This window comes from Pangasianodon hypophthalmus, chromosome 4, assembly GCF_027358585.1.
Source record: "Pangasianodon hypophthalmus isolate fPanHyp1 chromosome 4, fPanHyp1.pri, whole genome shotgun sequence".
Taxonomy (NCBI): Eukaryota; Metazoa; Chordata; class Actinopteri; order Siluriformes; family Pangasiidae; genus Pangasianodon; species Pangasianodon hypophthalmus.
Genome location: NC_069713.1, coordinates 10,118,363 through 10,137,947, shown reverse-complemented (window position 1 = coordinate 10,137,947; position 19,585 = coordinate 10,118,363). Strand labels below are relative to the sequence as shown.

The window sequence follows — 19,585 nt, the reverse complement described above, 5'->3', positions numbered from 1 at the left end:
AATGAGAAGTTGTGGTTTGTGGTCTAAACCTGCTGTTTGTCTTCAACCAATAAGAACCAGAGTAACAAAGATAAAACGATCTGCAAGACGAGCTGATACAGAGGGAGAGAGTAGGAAAGGAAATACTAAAGAGTACAAACATGGGTAAAGGGCCTTCATGGCAAAAGAGTACTCAGATCTCAGGTTGTTAGCACCTGTTTGATTCTGATGTAAATTCACTGTGCAAATATAATACTTTTTGCAATATACTCCAAGCACACACACACACACACACACACACACACACACACACACACACACATGGCAGCTATTCAGTGCACTGTTTCCATGTGAGAACACCACACCCTCCCAGCTGCTTTAGCTGTTTGGCATTGTGTATGAAGAATTCACTAAAGGCCCAGCTCAGCACAGCAGTTTGAACAGTGACTAATCAGTCCGTATTTCAGGTCTTGGCTGTATTAAATGGGTCAAGGAGGAGGCGAATAAGTTAAAAAAAAAAAAAAAAAGAAGAAAAAAGAAAAAAAACAGGATCCCAGAAAACAGGCTTGGCTTGAATTTCAGAAAGCATTTTCCAAGACTGTTGAGTCCCTCCTTCAGCTCCCACACACAGACTCTGGTTAAACACAGCTTTTGAAATGGTGTTGCCCTGAATGCAGAAACAAACACATTAACAATAATCTGGATTCACACACTTACCGCTGTGCTGAAGAACTGTATTTTGGTTTCTAGATACAACGTGTGCATGTTGAGACTAGCTGTAGTGAAACTGTACAGTAAGTTTTGTTGACTGAAACAGCGAGGAAAGTGTGCTCTCATTGTAACAATCGACCAGATGGTCCTTTTATAAGCCAAGCCAAAATGTATAAGCCTAATTGGAGATAATATTTCATGATTGGAAGGCATCATTACATAATAGAGGATGGGCAAATCATGAATGTATTAGCTAACCTCAGGCAAGCTAAAGCTCCAGTACTGTGCCCAGTCTTGTTTTGTTCATCGCTGTTTCCATGTCCAATGAAAGTGTTGCTGCTTTGTAAAAAAAAAAAAAAAAAAAAAAAAGTTTGTCTGTTGTCTGTGTTAATTGTGATGTAAATAAATTATTCAACTAGTAAAAATAGTTCCTACCAAAGATCAGAATGCATCCTTGTTTGATGTGTATAGTACTGGAACGTGTTATATATAAACATATACATTAAGTAAAAATAGTTTCTGAAAGTCAGTAGGGAGTTTTTTTCATTCACTGGTCAGTGGATGGGAATAAAAAGGCTGCTAACCCAACATTGATCATAATAATGAGAACACCATCCCCACAGTGAAGCATGGTGGTGGTAGCATTATGTTGAGCTCTTCTTAGTTGCTTCTCTGGCCAATCCTCTTTTTAGCCGGTGAATGACTTTTGTTGGATGGCTTCATTAAGGAAGTGCTGCAGTTGTACATTATTCTTTAAATTTAAAAAATAATGAACTCAATTGTGATCTGCAGGGTGTTCAAAATTCAGGATATTATAATACCCAAACCCTGACTGACACTTTTCCAGGACTTTGTCCTGGATTTATTTTGATAGCTTCTTGTTGTTTATGTTGCTTGGTTCGGTATGTTCTCTCACAAACTCTGGGCCTTTCCAGGAGCAAGTGTCTTTATAGTTAAATCATGTCACACTTTAATTTGCATAAAGTGGACTCAGTTCAACTAATCATTTGACTGGTTGCACCAGAACTAATTTTAAAGGTTTCACAGCAATGGAGGTAAATACAGTCACAACTTTTACCTTTTCTTGGTTGGAAATAATTTTGCAAACTATATCGAATTTTCCCCAACTTCAATTTTATGTTCTATTTTATGTAGATTCATGACCTATAATCCCAGTTAAGTGCATGTCAGTTCCAGGTTTTAATGCTACAACATGTGGAAAAGGTCAAGTGGAGTGAATACTTATGCAGGCCACTATAACTATGAGACTACCAGAGAGTTGGACCTGACCCTCAAGCAAGACTCAAGCTCTTAACAGCTGTTCAGCTCTCAGATTGTACTGTATTGTCTCACTATTAAGTTTGTTTTGAATATTAATGTGTTTTAAAAGAATATATGTAAATGCTATGTATGTAAATGACTGCACCAAGGCATTGTGCTTCCCTTTAGCTACTGAGTACAGAACATCTTTTCCACCAGTTTGAAAAATAGGTACAGTAGTATAGTTTTTGCAGTAATTTGAAGAACAGCAACACTCTTTTCTGACTATTTTGCATGGTGAAGGTGATTTGCATCATGTGTATATGAAAAAAGTGTGTATACAGATCTATGCAAATTGCATGTACTGTGTATATTTGTCTTCAGCCCCTTGGCTGACACGTCAGACTATTCAGAAACGTTTTTAAAAAGTTTTCAGTCATATTGACAAGCCAGTATTAAAATTTGGTCATTTGACTGTGTTGCAAGTCAAATCAGTGTTCACGGGAAGCGTTCAACAAAATGTCACATCGATGAGATTTGACATCCTGTCTAAACACAGTCTTATCTCTTCTTTTCTATTTTAGGAGTTTCTGGCCAGCCTTTACTTTTTCACCACATGAGCCAGCCTCCAGCTCTTCCTTCACTCTTCAATCCCTAAAACAGTGACTGGGCCATCCGGATCCTCATTGGCTTAACCTTGCCTCGCCTACTCTGTTGTCAGCTGTTAACTCTAATTTTTCGGACATCTCGGATCTGCGGCAGTCATGGAGCACATTTACGCTACGGGAATGGCGGCCAAGCTGCGCAGTCAATGGGACCGAAGTGAAGGCTTGGGCCAGAACCATAAGGCTATCAAGTTTTTGGGGCAGGACTTCGAGATGCTGAGGGCGCAGTGCCTCCAGAGAAGGACCTTGTTTGAGGATTCCTACTTTCCTGCCAGCGCCTCCTCACTGGGCTTTAAGGAGCTCGGGCCCCACTCCTCCAAAACGTCTGGTGTGCGCTGGATGAGGCCAACGGTAAGAGACTATATACTCAGTCTGGTTAAACAAATCAAGTGAAAATAAAAATACTAGCCAAATTCTAATGTAATAATATGAAGTGTGAGAATACGACACCGTATCGTGCAGCTGAAAAGACTTGCTAACTTTTTTGTTAAGGTGGCAAATGTGCTACATTAGAAACCTTTTTAGAAGAGAATAAAGACTATGGCTATGCAGATTCTTCCATTCCCGTGGAATTTACATACCCGTTTCTTTCTCTCAGTTAGCACATTGGACTGCTTAAAGAACTAACTGGTTCTCAAACACTGAGGCGAAATACACAAATACACAGATGATCTCTGCAATCATTTAAATACAGCAACACATCGAACATGTGGGCGGTTGATATTGGAATCATGTTCTGTTTTGTTTCTGTTGCATGAATGTGATGTTAACTCACCACCTGTGTAAAAACAAAAGTATTCCTGTTAGCTAAACACAGTAACAAAGTCAGTAATCCTTTGACACAAGGGTTTGGTAAACTTTGATTGTTAGCTCTGCCTGAGTAGTTCCTGGTTTGCAGGAAATTACTTAGACTGGAGCAGGAAGTTAAAAGGTTCCTGGAACTGTGGTCCAGGACTGTAAAAATGGTCCTGGCTTCTCTGGTGGAAATGCACCTTAAGTTCTTCACCTCCTCAAAACCTTGCTTGAGTGTCTTCCTGCATGGCAGCTGCGTCTATGGTAGCACAAAGACCTGCCATATTGTTATGGATGTGTGTGGGAAAGAAAGAAGGCAGGGTATGGGTGTGCGTTGTGGTCCATGCCAAGCTCTAAGTGATTTGTGGGAAGCAATAAGGATGTGTGCTACTCTGATGCTGATTTATCGAGATTACTTGCGGGCTCATTCTGAGAGCCGAATGCCGCAGCAGGACTATGAGTTGGCCAAGCGCCAATGAGAGAGCCATTCAGACCAGGTTTTGATTCTGTATCACATTTCCAAAGGAAATGTGTAATGGGTGTGTGAGGGAAGGCTGGCTGATGATTCCTTCTACACAAGCTTCCAAACTTATAAGGAAGCCGTAAAAAGGTACTTGGTGAGGTTTACTTAAGCCACTCCTCAAAACAGAAACATGCCGACTCTCTCCACCAGTAGTGATGTATGAAAGAGGTGGGGGAAGGGATTTGATTCTGCAGCTTTGATGAGATTAGGAGTGTAACTGAATTTGGAATGATCAGATATCAGGTTCCGATCAGATACAAACAGAAGTATGAAGCTTGCGGGACTAAAAAAGACCTGTGCAAAGCATTTCCGCTTTCATTCATTCAACATGTGGTCTGGGTGGTTTAAATAAGGCTGATTAGATAATACTTTGGGAAATAGAACCAACAAAAAAGACACATGTCTAGTTGAGATCAATTATGAACTGGAATGATGTAGCTGAGGTTGAGGAACTGTCAGAGACAGAATTCACATACGGTGCTGACAGTGCTGCCACTTCTACCTCTGTTTTTTTCCCCAGGGTTTTCCAGTATGTACAGGGCAGCGGGTTCATTTAAAAAAAGATAGAAAGAGAAAGAAAGCGGGAAAATAAACCTTCTGGTTTAAGTAACGCCCCTCGGGTTTAAATACAGATACAGACAGTGGCATTGCAGATAGTGGCATTGTTGGTGGTGCTCAACAATATGGCCAACCACAATGACTTACTTTCTGTGTGTCCTCATTTGTTAACAATGAACTGTGTGTGTGTGTGTGTGTGTATGTGTGTGTGTGTTTACAGGAGATCACCTCTTGTCCCCAGTTCATCATGGATGGAGCCACTCGCACAGATATCTGTCAGGGAGCACTGGGTGAGTCTTTTACAGTAGTGACAGATCAGTGAGATAAAATAATGTAGCTCAAGTCAGGTGACAAATTAAAAGAAAACTAACAGAAAGTGTCTTAGTAATGTTTTAGGCCATCACAAACCTCCAGAACAGCTTCAGTGCACCTTGGTACAGATTCTACAAGTCTCTAGAACTGTATTGTAGCATTGATGACCATCTTCTTCCAGAAGATATTCTTTCAGTTGGTGTTGGATGATGGTGGTGAAGCGTGTTATCTAACACATCGCTCCAAAGTCTCTCATAGGTGTTCAGTGGGGTTAAGAGCTGATGCTTGTGAAGGCCATAGCATATGGTTTACATCGTTTTCATCCACATCAGAACAATAAAGGTATTCCTTGTGCCCTGTTGATGGGGCGGAGTCATCTTGGAAGAGACCACTCCCATCAGGATAGAAATGTTTCATCGTAGGATAAAGGTGACCAGTTAGAAGAACTTTTTATTGAATTGCAGTGATGCTTCACTCTAAGGGGACAAGTGGACACAAACTATGCCATCAAAAATAACTAAATGCCCCTACAGCATAACCGAGCAACCATATTTTCCTTTAATTTGTCACCCTTGGAAAGAAGGCTGTGTTTTTTCTTCAGTTTCTTCTGTAATGTTGTGGAGCGGCACTAAAACCCCTGCATCTGCAACAGTTTTATTACTGAAGAGGTTGTGTGTAATGAATGTTTCTGTGTCTGGAGACCTGCCTCAGCTTGTTTATAACCCTGGCATTTATTGACTGCAAACCAAATCACTGCCTCTGCGTCTTGCGTTATGGCCCAGATTTCTGCTGGCTAAGTCCTTTGGTGAACTTCGTAATTACTGTCATATTTTGGTGCTGAATAATGTTTGATAAATTTACACAGGACGCCTATTTTGGCATGGTCCAAAACGTCCAGTTGCTTTGTCTTTATTTGGAAGTGTAGTAGTTCATCCCGTGCTCGGACAGTGTGGTAAAGACACACTGTAAATAGTAAAGACAGAAAACATTTGGAAAAGTAGTTTTATTCATTAGGATTTGGACAGGCACACTGGTGATCTGTTTAAGTGGACTACACCTTATTCATATGAACTAAATACATTACATGCAGTGTAGACTTGCACCGGCACTTAAATTGCAAGTGTTGTTGTTCAGAAATGCTCTTTTGGCTCATGTTGGTCTGGAACAACATTAAAAAAGCATGAGAGATCTTGTTAAACAGTTAAACAGTGCACCTGGTCATAATTATGAGAACTCTTCCAAAAACCTTTTCTGATAGAGCATCAGAAAATTAGGTGCATCGGAGTAGGGAAAATATAAAACATGACCAGTACACACACTAAGTAAACATAACCAAGTAAACATAACCTTTGACTGAATGATAAATAAGTGTGTATATGTCTGTGTATGTGTGTATTTGTGTGTATGTGCGTGTGTGTGTGTGTGTGTGTCTTGCAGGTGATTGTTGGCTACTGGCTGCTATTGCATCTCTCACTCTTAATGATAACTTGCTGCACCGTGTGGTTCCACATGGACAGAGCTTCAACGACGGCTATGCTGGTATCTTTCACTTCCAGGTACACACACACACACACGTACACACACACACACAGACACACACAGATAAACTAAGCTTTATCTGAGACATGTTAAAGCCAGTGACCTTGGGTAGAATGGAATGGAAGAGAATGGAATAGAATAAAATGAATTAGAAATGAATGGGATAAAATAGAATGTATTTGATGAGAAAGAATAAAATGGAATATAGTAAAATGGAGTGAAATAGAAAGGAATTGAACAGAAAACAGCAGAATTAAATGGAATAGAATCTAAAATACTGAAGTGGAATGAAAAAGAATGGAATATAATAGAAATGATATAGAATGGAAAAGATTGTAATAGAATAAAATAGAATTGCAGGAAATAGAGTGGATAGGAGAGAATAAAATGCAATATAGTAAAATAGAAAAGAATGGAATGGGTTGGAAAGTGGAATAGAATTGAATAGAATCATTCATTAAGGATAGTAACAGTATAACGGCAGGAAGTGATAGTTCACTGATTAAGCTTCTGCTCTGGAAGGCTGTGAGTTTAAATTGGTGCACTCGCGCTGGAGTGGGTGTCACCTGTTCTGTTCTGTTTTGGACAGAAGTGAAGGAGTTCTGGGGCAGAAGAGCAGGTTTAACACACACGCTGATGTGAAAATAATCATACTGAATGTGATTTTAAAGTTATTCAGCATTATGAACAAGCCTACAGACTTTACTCAGTACATATAGCACACATCATACATACACAGCTTCTCTCTTCTGTCACTCTGCTAGACTGACCAGGGTGTGTATGTGTGTGTTAAATGTTTGTCTATAGACCTGTCTATATTCACCCCCTCTTTATTCCTCTTTACTTTTATCTTATCTCTTTTCATACCAGGGGTTTTACTGCATGCAAATGCAAATAAAAAGCACAGTGACACTAAGCTGCAAGAGAAAGAGGGTGGAGTCCTCTGCAGGGTACACACTCTGTGTGTGTCTGTTTGTACGTGTGTGTGTGTGTGGGTGGGATGGTGTGGTTGCTTTTACTGTGTGTACAGTTCAAATCAGGTGTGTAAGGAGCTGTAAATGGGTGTGTCTTCCCCAGGGTGTTTCTCACAGACTGGGAATAAGAAAAGCAGACAAAGCTAGTATTTCAGTTTGTATAGCATTTGGTGTTTTTACTGCAGTGTGACATTGTGGTGTGTGTGTTTGCATTAGTACAGCAGTAAGAGAATGAAGTGTTTTTCTAAGCAGGCCTACTGGAATTCCCTTCCTGTAGTCGTCACTGCCATCAGCTACTTTGATCGTTTGGAGATGTAGAGAGAGCGTGACAAATATTTGCCATGTCATAGCCTGAGGGGCAAAGCAAAACCCCTATCGACTCGCTCTGTCTGTTTACACCAACCTTAGATACACTAGTCTTAAAATACAGGCTCTACTCTGACATACAAGAGATTCCTTCTTTGTTTACTCAGGTTGTCTGCATGCACATTAATTCTGCTTGTTTAGACATAGTGTTATTTGTCATGTTGAAAGAATGTTACTGGAAACCTAGAGAAGAGGGAAAGAATGGACAAGGAGAACAGCAGGCATCCAGAATGCAGAACAGTGTAGCATGTAGATAATGTAGATAGCATAGTCAATTGCCATGTCCTAAAAAATGTACTGAAAAACCACGGGTGCCTCTATGTAAGCGTGTCTTTGTTTGCTCTGTCTGTAAAAAGCTACTTTAAGTGCACTTTTACAGTTACAGGCCTGAGTGGCTACTGGTACTGTTCTACTATAGTGTCCTTCAAACACTCATGCAACATTTTGGACTGAAAATGTTTCCGACACTTTGCGTTGCACTTGGTAATGTAAGGCTTGGATGCAGCTGCTCGGCCATGGAAACCCATTCCATTAAGCTCTCTACGCACTGTTCTTGAGCTAATCTGAAGGCCACACGAAGTTTGGAGGTCTGTAGCTATTGACTCTGCAGAAAGTTGGCCACTTTGCGCACTGTGCGCCTCAGCATGCACTGACCCGGCTCTGTGATTTTACGTGGCCTACCTCTTTGTGTGCTGTTGTTCCCAATTGCTTCCACTTTGTTATAATTCCACTAACAGTTGACCGTGGAATATTTAGTAGTGAGGAAATTTCACAAATGGACTTATTGCACAGGTGGCAACCTATCACGGTACCATGCTTGAATTCACTGAGCTCCTGAGAGCGACCCAATCTATCACAAATGTTTGTAGAAGCAGTCGACATGCCTATGTGCTTGATTTTATACACCTGTGGCCATGGAAGTGATTGGAACACCTGAATTCAATGATTTGGATGGGTGTTCCAATACTTTTGGCAATATAGTGTATGTATGTATGTATGTATGTATGTACGTACGTACGTACGTACGTATGTATGTGTGTGTGTGTGGGGGTTGGTGTCAGTCCAGTCTCTGAGTATTGAGGAGTCTGATGGCTTGGGGGAAGAAACCGTTACAGTCTGGCTGTGAGGGCCCGAATGCTTCAGTACCTTTTGCCAGACGGCAGGAGGGTGAAGAGTTTTTGTGAGGGGTGCGTGTGGTCATCTGCAATGCTGGTGGCTTTGCGGATGGAGCGTGTCTGGGGAAAACGTCTGTGATGGAGGGAAGAGAAACTCTGCTGATCGGGAAAACCAAGCTAGCTGCCTAACGTTAGTCATAACTGTAATGTTGATGATTACCTTCTCAAATCAGTGGTTAATATAATCATTGTCACAGATTTAACCAGGTAAAGAGGTAAAGCTGTTACTTTAAGTTTTCTGATATGTTGAAAGCCCTCAGGGCGGATCACTTCAGGACAGATTGCACTTTGCAGTTTCTCTGTAACATGACACTGCATTTTTTTTGTAATATTAACTTCAAGAGAGTAAAAAAAAAAGAAGCAGGTGACGGCATATAACATAAGTGATAACAGCACCAAACTTGTTTCACGGACATTCCCCAAGATTAAATGTAGTTTACAAACATTTACAAAGTAATACATGTCACTCATTAACGCATAAAGAATTATAATCCCTGGCAAATTGCTGTAATCGCTGGCGAAAACACGTCAAGACATGCTGCTAGTGGAACAGTTCCGCTTCGTGTTGGGCGTCATCGCACTATAACATCACGCCTTCGAGTGTTTAATTCCTTACACATTACACATCTCTCTTAGTGTTTAAAACTCAAGATATTCTCTCATTAAAGCTGCCTTCATGCTGGTATTCATCCATGCTCTTGTGCTTTTCACAAAATTCTGATGTCAAGCAGCTTTGCATATCGAATGATTGATAAAAATAGACAAGGTGACAATCTCACATACAAAAGTCTAATTTTATTTGATAATTTGCTATCTTAAATCATTGACATTTACATTTATAGCATTTGGCAGATGCCCTTATCCAGAGCGACTTACAGAAGTGCTTTGAAATCTCCATCAATAAATACATCCTGATACAGGTTCACTAGTTCAGGAACTAAGGGTACTATCTGTATAAAAACCCTGTTGGGGAGGTAGTGTAGTATGAAAAACACACATGACAACACACAAATTTATTTATTTATTGGTATACACCAAAACCCATAGAATAAGATTATAAAGCAACACTGGAGCAACATGCACTGGAGCAGAAAGGATTTAATGACATGGCATGGAGTAGGAAGGAGTACAGTAAGGAGTGAGGGTCAGAATGAAGCTTTCCAGATACACAGCGTAACTCTGCACATACATCCTGCTGAGAGAGATGAGTATAGCTGATTAGAGACGATATGATCGTGGGATTTCATTATGAGATCAGTGTGACAGTGTATCAGGTTATTTGTGACTCCTGCTTAGCTTGCTGACAGTGAGATCTCATTAGTGTCCCAGAGCAAGCAAAATGTCCCACACACACACTTCACATAGTCCACTAGCTTCACTGTGCTCGAGTGCTGGTTTGAATTCTGCTCTGAATTGTCTCCTGTTTGAGTGAACTGCACCTCTGTGGGGATATTTTAAAAGTTAATTGAGATTCATAAGAGTGCTGGTTTGGTTAGAATGGAAATGCAGGTGTGTGTGTGTGTGTGTGTTTGAGTGTGTGTGTGCGCGTGCACGTGCACGTGCCTGTGCATGCATGTACGTGTACAGTCTGTGTTCTGTAACTCCACAAATGACTGACATTCTGCCACCTGGTGGTTGTTGTCTCCATATTTGAGATAATCTCTCTCTGTCTCGTTCTCTCTCTTCCTGTAGTTCTGGCAGTTTGGTGAATGGGTTGATGTGGTGATTGATGACAGGCTGCCGGTTAAAGACGGGAAGCTGCTGTTCGTGCACTCGGCGGAGGGAGGCGAGTTCTGGAGTGCTCTGGTTGAAAAGGCCTATGCCAAGTAAGACAAAGAGCACACAAAAATCTTAGACACCAATAGCAAACGTTTCCTAGACATACTCTCTGAAACTGGCTGAGTGTGTGGACGTTTACAGATTTTCAGGTTGAGTTGGGAATCATGTCCTGGCAAATAAGTAATCACAATGCCAGTTTAGGTAATTGTAACTTTTTTTAAAGGAAAAACAATTGGCTTGTGTTTCCAAAGTTCAAATTCACAGCATTCCCCTAGAAAAAAATGACATCTTGCATTCTTTCGTATTCAGGTGATTTCATTTTAATTGTGATATTTTATTGATTTCATTGTGATATTATAATTTACATCAAGTTTGACTGTAATTCACTAAAAACTTATTCGTAACAGGGTTTAAATGACTTGTTTTCATTGTTTTTTGAAATTTTGACTAAGTTCATTAGAAAATACTGCAGTTGATACAAGCAGAAAGTGGGATTTCAAAACCAGGCACACACATAGCTCTGCTTCAGGCAACGGGATCAGTTTAAATACTCTGGAAAGAGTAGGATTAGGTCAGTTGAAGAATTTGCGACACTTTATTTTACCGCAAGCAATCTGGATCTAATTGGAAATGGCTTAAATCTCTCCAGTTAGGTATTTGAAGTACATAGCATTTATATGTTTTACACATAAACTTTTTTCCTGTCACTTTTTTAAATCAGTTTTTATCTATAAGTTTAACTGTTTTCTTTACAGTGAGTTTAATAAAACGGATATGAAAGATTTGCACTTTCCCAAAAACACTTTATACCCAAGACTCACACTTGCTTCAGTGGATAATTTTACCTGTTTAATAGGTTCTCTTTTTGAGTCTGGTTCCTCTTAAGTTTTCTTTCAGGGAGCATTTCCTCATCACTGTCACCTCTGGTTTGCTCAATAGGGATCTATATCTACATTCAGATCTCTGTAAAACTGCTTTGTGACAGTGCATATTGTTAATATTTGTCATGCTTAGTTTTGTATTTTGTCTGTGGCCCTAATAGTGACTAAGCTATCATTTATGTGTGTGTGTGTGTGTGTGTGTGTCAGGCTGAACGGCTGCTACGAGGCTCTGTCAGGCGGCAGTACATCAGAAGGCTTTGAGGACTTCACGGGTGGTGTGACGGAGATGTACGAGCTGAATAAACCTCCTGCTGATCTTTTCAACATCATAAGGAGGGCTGTGGAGAGAGGATCACTGCTGGGCTGCTCCATAGATGTCAGCATCACACACTCGCACGCATATCCACCCATAAATATTTTTTAAATATTTCAGAACAGGAGTGACAACTTAGGTCCTGGAGGAGCAGCACACTGCAGATCTCAGTGATTTTATCTTTAATCTCAAGTCAGACACACGTAATTTTGAAAAAAGCACGACTGGTTTATCGGAATACTTCACATCTTTAGTAGTGCATGGGCAGTTAGCTTATGTCTTGTTCAAGATTAGATCACAAACGTGCGCAATTTCCCCATGAACCCATATGTAATCAGCGAGAAGTGACATGCTTGGTGTTTACATTTGCAGTTTGGCATTGACTTGCTTCCTGTTTCAAACACACTGCTGAAACTTGAAAGAAGTGTGTTGCAGAGCTAAAAAGAGTTCAAAAATTGAACTGTACATTAGAAGTATTTTCAATTAAATAGTCACAGTTTTATATTTTTTTTATGCAGACATGTTCTGCTGTTTTATAACCTGAAGTGCCAGATATATGATTCCATTACCTGTTAGAAGGAGTGGCCCTTTAGTTCCGTTACAAAGCATAACTAACATGTCTTGGCTGACCAACTACAATTCAGATTAACTTCATATTCGGTCAAATTGTCACTTTAAAGCTGTAGTCACTGCATGTACGCTAACCAGCGGCAGAATGCATAGTGATATATCATTTAGCTGCTACTTGCTCTGGACCTAAATAATCTAAATTTAAAGTCCAATCAGTCCAATACACATAACAAGTATTGGATTGTCATTACTTTAAAATCTATTTGAGATTTTCATCTTTCCTGTTGCTGACCTGATGAGTAGTTCCTATTTTCAGTGACTTGTAACAAATCTCAGAACTCAGTAGTCAATGATTTCTGTCATGTTTTTTATTTATTTATTTATTTTTTTTCGTGGCCTGTAGATCACCAGTACTCATGACATGGAGGCCGTCACCTTCAAGAAACTGGTTAAAGGCCACGCCTACTCTGTGACAGCAGTGGAGGAGGTGAGTTGTTGTCGGCTGGTCATGATTTAGATGTAAGGACTGAAATATTATCTACAAATAGCTTGACAATGAATCAGTTTGGGTTGCACAATGCATTACATCACTCGTCAGTGGCCTAATAAGAATGATGTAGAAATATAAAGTTAGAGAGAGACAGCTTTTAAAGTCTGTAATGCTCTACTGGGTTCATGCTGTCTTTTCTCCAAATTAAAAGTTGTATTCCTTTCATTCAAACAAAAAAAAACACTAAACTTAGAATTCTGTGATTTGCACTTTTGTGAAATTTGATTAGATAATGTGTGTTACTCTGTCTACACTTCGTTTCTCCACCAAACGCATTTTGGGAAAAACCCAATGAAAGAATTGAAGCCCAATCAGTTTTTAGAATTGGATGAGAATTTCAGCTGCATTTGCCCAAACACTGTGATAAACTAGTGTAACTGTATGACATGTTAGTGCTTTTCCAAGACTTTGATGAAGGTCTGTTTTGCTATACTGCTGTATACACAATGAAGTGTGTGTGTTAGGTGGTTTACAGAGGAACCCCCACCAAGCTGGTGCGCATCAGAAACCCCTGGGGAGAGGTGGAGTGGACTGGAGCTTGGAGTGATAAGTAAGAAGAAGTCAGTAAGCAGAACATAAAGCAGAATGCTGATGATGTGACGCTGCTCATACTGCTGTGCTGTTTTCAGTGCTAGAGAGTGGGACAGTGTGGACTCGTCCTCCAGGAGCAAACTGCATAGCCGCAGCGAAGACGGAGAGTTCTGGTAAGCGTGTGTGTGTGTGTGTGTGTGTGTGCGTGTTTGTGTGCGCGCGCTTGTTTGTGTATGGGGGTGTTGTATGAGTGTGTTTATGTGATAATTTATGAAGGTTTGCTTTATTACTAATTTGAATGCATCATTATTGAGTCACTCTCTTCTCTCCTTCGCTCTCTCTGTTTCTGTTTTCTGTATCTCTTCTCTCACTCCCCCTCTTTCTTCTCTCCTCTTTCTCTAACTCTCTTTTCTATCACTCACTTTCTATCTGTCTGTCTGTCTATCTATCTATCTGTCTATCTATCTATCCTCTCACTTTCTCTCTCCCCACCTCTCTTTATTTCTCATTGTTTGTCTCTCTTCTATCACCCCCTTTCTTCTCCCTCTTCTCTCTCTCTCTTCTCTTTCTCTATCTCTCTGTTCTATCTCTCACTTTCTTTCTCTTTTGTCTTTTTCCTCTCTCTCTCTCTCTCTCTCTCTCTCTCAGGATGTCATTCCAGGACTTCTTGCGGGAGTTCAGCAGGTTGGAGATCTGTAACCTGACAGCAGATGCTCTGGAAGCCAGTCAGGTGAAGAAGTGGAGCACATCTCTCTACCAGGGCGAGTGGAGGAGAGGCAGCACGGCTGGAGGCTGCAGGAATTACCCAGGTGTTTGTGTGTGTGTGTGTGTGTGTGTGTGTATAATAAACAATAAGTAAACAATAAGATAAAGTCGCCACTGTCAATTTTCTTGTCCAAGTCTTAATCCTTCTCCTTCAATTTAATCACAATCCTCAGCTACGTTTTGGCTCAACCCTCAGTTCAAGATCAACCTGAAGCACCCGGATATGGTAGGACAGGACAACTGCACCTTCCTAGTGGCTCTGATGCAGAAAGACCGCAGGAAACAGCGCAAAGAGGGCAAAGACATGGAGACCATCGGCTTCGCAATATACGAGGTACACGCCATTTGATAACTGCTAAATCAAATGAAGCTGCTTCATATCACTTCAGTTTATTTTCTCTGACTATCTCATGTCCCTCTCTTTCAGGTTCCCAGTCAGGTATGATGGTGGCTGCTGAAGTTTTCTCATATTTGACTTGAGTGTTAGCTACTACACGAAAAGTTCATACTATACTCTATGAAATAACTACACATGGAAATGTGTGTGTGTGTGTGTGTGTGTGTGTGTGTGTGTGTGTGTGTGAGCATCAGATATGTCAACACATTTACAGTTGTCAGGACAAAGGTGGGTGACTATAAATACATGGATGTGTCCTCTGGCAGTATGTAGGTCAGTCAGGAGTTCACCTGAAGCGAGACTTCTTCCTCACACACGGCTCCAGCGCTCGCTCTGAGCTCTTCATCAACCTGCGTGAGGTCAGCTCACGCTTCCGTCTTCCCGCTGGAGAGTACATCATCGTCCCGTCCACATTCGAGCCGCAGAAAGAGGCCGACTTCGTGCTGCGTGTCTTCTCTGAAAAACCCGCTGACTCGGAGTGAGTGATGAGAAGGACAGAAGGAACGACAGAATTCTGATAGGTTTAGGACAAACGCATACAGTACACTTTTACCAATCTCAGCTGCTGTGTTTTACTGTATTGTACTATTGTAAAAGTCGCTGCTTATGACTTCCTGTTGTCCGTAAATGAATTTAAGTCAGTCAGTGCAGTTTCATCATGTCCATGTGTGTAGATTGATTGAGCAGTTACTGACCCAAACCTGTTTCCTCCTGCTTTAGGGAAATGGATGACGAAATCAAAGCTGATCTTCCCAAAGTGGTGAGTTGGGAAACATGCAGATGCACAAACCTCTGTTTCTAAACTAAATTTCCTACTAAAAATCCTGAGTACTCTATAACCGATACACTTGTATCCTCAGATCTGTTCTCAAGTATCTCACCAGGCACTAAAAAGTAAAAGTTAAGAATTTTGTTGCTAACTAGCACCATTCCTCACTGTGTATCTTTCTTCTTTCTGTCAGAATTATTTGGATGAGAGTCAAATTGATGCCGGATTCAAGAGTCTCTTCAGACAGCTGGCAGGAGCGGTAAGAACGAAGAGGATGTGTTATAAGCAGGGGTTCTCAAATGGTTTGCAGCTCTTCATTCCATGGATTCCCTCAGTATAGAATTATTTTAGGAAACTAATTCAGCTATACAGAAATTAAGCTCATTATTTAAATGTGTATATCAATAATTTGGCTATTTATTAGAGCCATGGGGCTTTCTATTCCTGAACTTTTCTCCAACAGAATACATTATTTATAGGCTTCTTGTGGGCCCCTGGTGGCTCCCAGACCCCATTATGAGCAGTGGTGTTATCTGTATGATATGCTATCTGTACAATATGTTGTTTGAAGGAGTGGACAAATTGTGCTTATGTGAAAGAATAGATATTTAGCAAAATCTTACTCAAAAATGTGTACAAAAATGTACACAAGTAAAAAGGTTGCTACTTTTAAATGTACTCAGGTATTCAGAAGTAAAATGTAAATGTTTTTAACTGATGTAATTACGTTAATGGCATGTTTTCATGTAGAAAATAACTTTTATAGCTTATTCTAAGTTTGCAATATTTACCATTAGCTAGAAATTGCCTGGTCAATTATGTGACTGGAACTGATGCTAGTCCAACCTGGCATTAGCAAAGAAAACAGCCTAGCGTAGGTAAATATAGCCAGTTAATGATAGCAAATTAGCAAAACTTATCTCAGCATGCTTTTTCAAATTAGATGGAGTTCATTTTTTCTAGACAGGCAAATTTTTCGTTTATACGAGTCTTTCTTTACTCCAGTATATTGAGGTAGAGCCAGAAGCGCTCATCCTTAAGTTCCAAGTCTGGTGGCTTATTCATATTCAAATGCTCATACATTACTATAGTGCTAACATTTAAAAAAAAAAAAAAGTATACGTTTTTTAATTCATATGCTCGTTTCAGTATATTTAATGTGTGTGTTTGGTAGGACATGGAGATCAGTGTTACAGAGCTCCAGACCATTCTGAACAGAATCATCAGCAAGCGTAAGTCTTCAAACATGATCAGCGAATCTTTCATTGAAACAGATTCACAACAGCATTCAGTTCATACACAGCTCATTGTAAAGCATTTAGGCAACATCACATTAACAAACTGCTAAATATCTGATACCAATAGAATTACCGTGTGGTGCACATAAATGTAAACTATCCTTCTTTCTCATAGATAAGGATCTGAAGACAGATGGCTTTACCCAGGAGGCGTGCCGCAGTATGATCAACCTCATGGATGTATCCTTACCTCAGCGCTTCTCATACAGCGCTTTCTTTCTTTCTTTCTTTCTTTCTTTCATTTATTCTGTCATTTTTTCTATTTATTCTGTTAGTTAGTTTGTTTCTTTCTTTTGCTTATTCTGCCATTCTTTCCTTTTGTTTTTCTTTCTTTCTTTCCTTCTTTCTGTCTACAGGCTATATAATATTATTATTATTATTATTATTATTATTATTATTATTAGTTGTAGTAATAGTTGTAGTTGTAGTAGTTGTTGTAGTGGTAATAATAGTTGTGGTAGTAGTTATAGTAGTAGTAGTAGTAATAGTTGTGGTGGTAGTAGTAGTAGTTGTAAGGAATTTAGCTCATTTGAACTTTGACTTATTATAATCTTCCACCAATTATGGAAGTAGAGGTCATTAATACAAACAATAATATTAGTTACTTTGGGGGAATTACATCAGAATTAATTTACCACCACTAACTGCTCATTTTGTCCACCGAAATGTTTAGCGAGGTGTCTATCCACTCTGGCAAGTTATTACTATCGTGGCCATTGACAGTAATAGCTTCCTATGATGAGGACTATTTCAGAGCACGGCAACAAGAACAGGCACCCTAGGAACTTAGATGGTGAGCAAGGAAACAGCACATCATTACCTTGAATATTGATGAGACTTTATTACACTACACTACTACACATAGACTAACCAACTATATACACATAACACACTCACACACAAACATGCACATGCAAACACATATGAAAATGGCATAAGAAAAACCAGTGATAAAAGACAGAAGGTTGGGTTCTTAGACTGAAGTATGAAAAGCACTAGACCCTGACCTGAGTGAACCATCAATGTGTAGGTATTAAATTGTGAATTAGTTAGAGAGTGGTTGTGAATGGAGGTGGTTGTCGGTGGTCAGAGTGTTGTAGTCGGATCGGAGTTGGAGAATCTTGGAGAAGTTGTTGGTAGTCGACGGAGAGATGGGGGTTCTTCCAGTTCCTGTTCTCTTCCAGTTCCAGCTCCCAGATTTGCTTGGCCATGAGGTTTTTATGCAGTTTTGGCTAAACTAGCCCTCTAGGGGTTTCAACCAACCAAAGATCAGAGGTGATTGGTGCCTAGTTTGCCTGGTCCCCCAGCTAATTAGCATGTGACCCCTTTGGGTCACATACCTCTCAATGTCCATTATAGTTCGGCCTTATTTGTCCTTGATCCTTACGATAAACGTGTGGTATGAGGTATTTAGATTTGCAACTCACCAACGGTTTTAGAACATGAAAACAAACACATACCAAACATGACATACATAAGTGTAACCATTAGCTTCTGGATACAATGGTAAGGTTACAGAATAATAACAGGTCTAATATTGTACAGTTTCATTAAGACTAGGGTTGATTTATATTGTCACTTTGAATACACGACTTCAGAAGTATTACCAAGCTTGATGCTACGTAAGAAGTTGCTGTAATTGGGTTGTACATGCTGAGGCTAGGTTATAGTGTCGGTCTTAGATCCTTTGCTTTGTGATTGACACACTATGTAGTAAGGGTACATTCTGTAAGCATTGGGCATAGAGTTTTTGCTGACTCAATGAGAGCAAAGATCATTCCAGTCCCAGCAGGATGTAGTGCTGTGTAGATTGGGATGGCTCAGCAAGGCAGACGGTCCAAACAAAGGCTTCCTCAGTTGTTGGTCAACTTGAGTTTATCTGACAAAGGGGGTGAATTAGAACCTTTTATTGGGGCTTCACACATCCCTCATGTTTTGAAAGCTGGTTGTTTAGTCCTAGACATGCCGGAGCCATCTCTGGTCTGTTCTTCACAAAGGGGTGTCTTTCTTTGTTCCGTGTGTGGTTTGAGTGAGAGTCAATTTTCTTGATGATCCATGAATTTCTACATGGTAGTAGTAGTAACAGTTGTGGTAGTAATAATAGTACTTGTAGTAGTAGTAGTAGTAGTAGTAGTAATAATAGTTGTAGTAGTTGTAGTCATTGCATATGTTTGTTATGGGTCTGTCCTTTTATTGGACTCTGCACCAGTCTGTTTTTCTCTCTTGAATGTCTCTCAGTCTGGATTCTGTTTCTTCTCCATCTGTCTGCATGGCATGTCCATGTCTCCTTCCCCACATGTTATTCTCTGTGACAGACATGTTCAGACAGATGGCAGCGGTAAGCTGGGTCTCACAGAGTTCCACGTGCTGTGGGAGAAAATCAAACACTATCTGGTGAGTTTGCTTAAAGTCATCACCTACTTAAATATTTCTACAAAACAGACAATTAACATGTAATATTTACTAGCTCACTTGAACAATATAGTATCTTACAGAACTCTTCTGATGCAAATAACAGTAAATAAATATTATTTGGCCTACGTGACAAGCACTTTGCCTTGTGATCAGAATACAGAGGCTATTGAATTATATAATATTTATTATACATATTATACATATATAATATTTATTTTACAACTAAGAATTGGTCTGTGTCTCCTCCTTGCTCAGGAAGTGTTCAGGAAGTATGATGTGGATAAGTCTGGCACAATGAGCTCATTTGAGCTGCGTATGGCCCTTGAATCAGCAGGTGAGTCTATTCATCTATCATGACATCTACCCATACAGCTGTCCATCCAGGGCTGAGGCTCAGAATTGTGGATCTCTACAGAAAAGCACATGTTCCAGGACCTTGAACCATTCAGCATATAATACTTAC

The 19,585-nt window shown here is 40.0% G+C and overlaps 1 protein-coding gene across 2 annotated transcripts in view; it reads left to right on the top strand.

Moving 5' to 3' along the window:
- capn1 (calpain 1) overlaps window positions 1-19,585 on the top strand; it is a 92,785-nt gene that overhangs the window by 70,326 nt on the left and 2,874 nt on the right. The window contains exons 2-19 of one of the 2 annotated variants that reach the window (XM_053233090.1): window positions 2,535-2,966; window positions 4,709-4,778; window positions 6,238-6,356; window positions 10,547-10,680; window positions 11,722-11,890; window positions 12,801-12,884; window positions 13,412-13,497; window positions 13,577-13,651; window positions 14,127-14,287; window positions 14,417-14,577; window positions 14,671-14,682; window positions 14,907-15,118; window positions 15,361-15,400; window positions 15,603-15,668; window positions 16,584-16,641; window positions 16,823-16,887; window positions 19,033-19,101; window positions 19,378-19,456. In XM_053233090.1, coding sequence (XP_053089065.1) covers window positions 2,715-2,966; window positions 4,709-4,778; window positions 6,238-6,356; window positions 10,547-10,680; window positions 11,722-11,890; window positions 12,801-12,884; window positions 13,412-13,497; window positions 13,577-13,651; window positions 14,127-14,287; window positions 14,417-14,577; window positions 14,671-14,682; window positions 14,907-15,118; window positions 15,361-15,400; window positions 15,603-15,668; window positions 16,584-16,641; window positions 16,823-16,887; window positions 19,033-19,101; window positions 19,378-19,456 — 1,912 coding nt within the window. In that variant the 5' untranslated portion in view covers window positions 2,535-2,714. The remainder of the gene's footprint in view (window positions 1-2,534; window positions 2,967-4,708; window positions 4,779-6,237; window positions 6,357-10,546; window positions 10,681-11,721; window positions 11,891-12,800; window positions 12,885-13,411; window positions 13,498-13,576; window positions 13,652-14,126; window positions 14,288-14,416; window positions 14,578-14,670; window positions 14,683-14,906; window positions 15,119-15,360; window positions 15,401-15,602; window positions 15,669-16,583; window positions 16,642-16,822; window positions 16,888-19,032; window positions 19,102-19,377; window positions 19,457-19,585) is intronic. The other variant, XM_053233091.1, reaches the window with a different exon arrangement.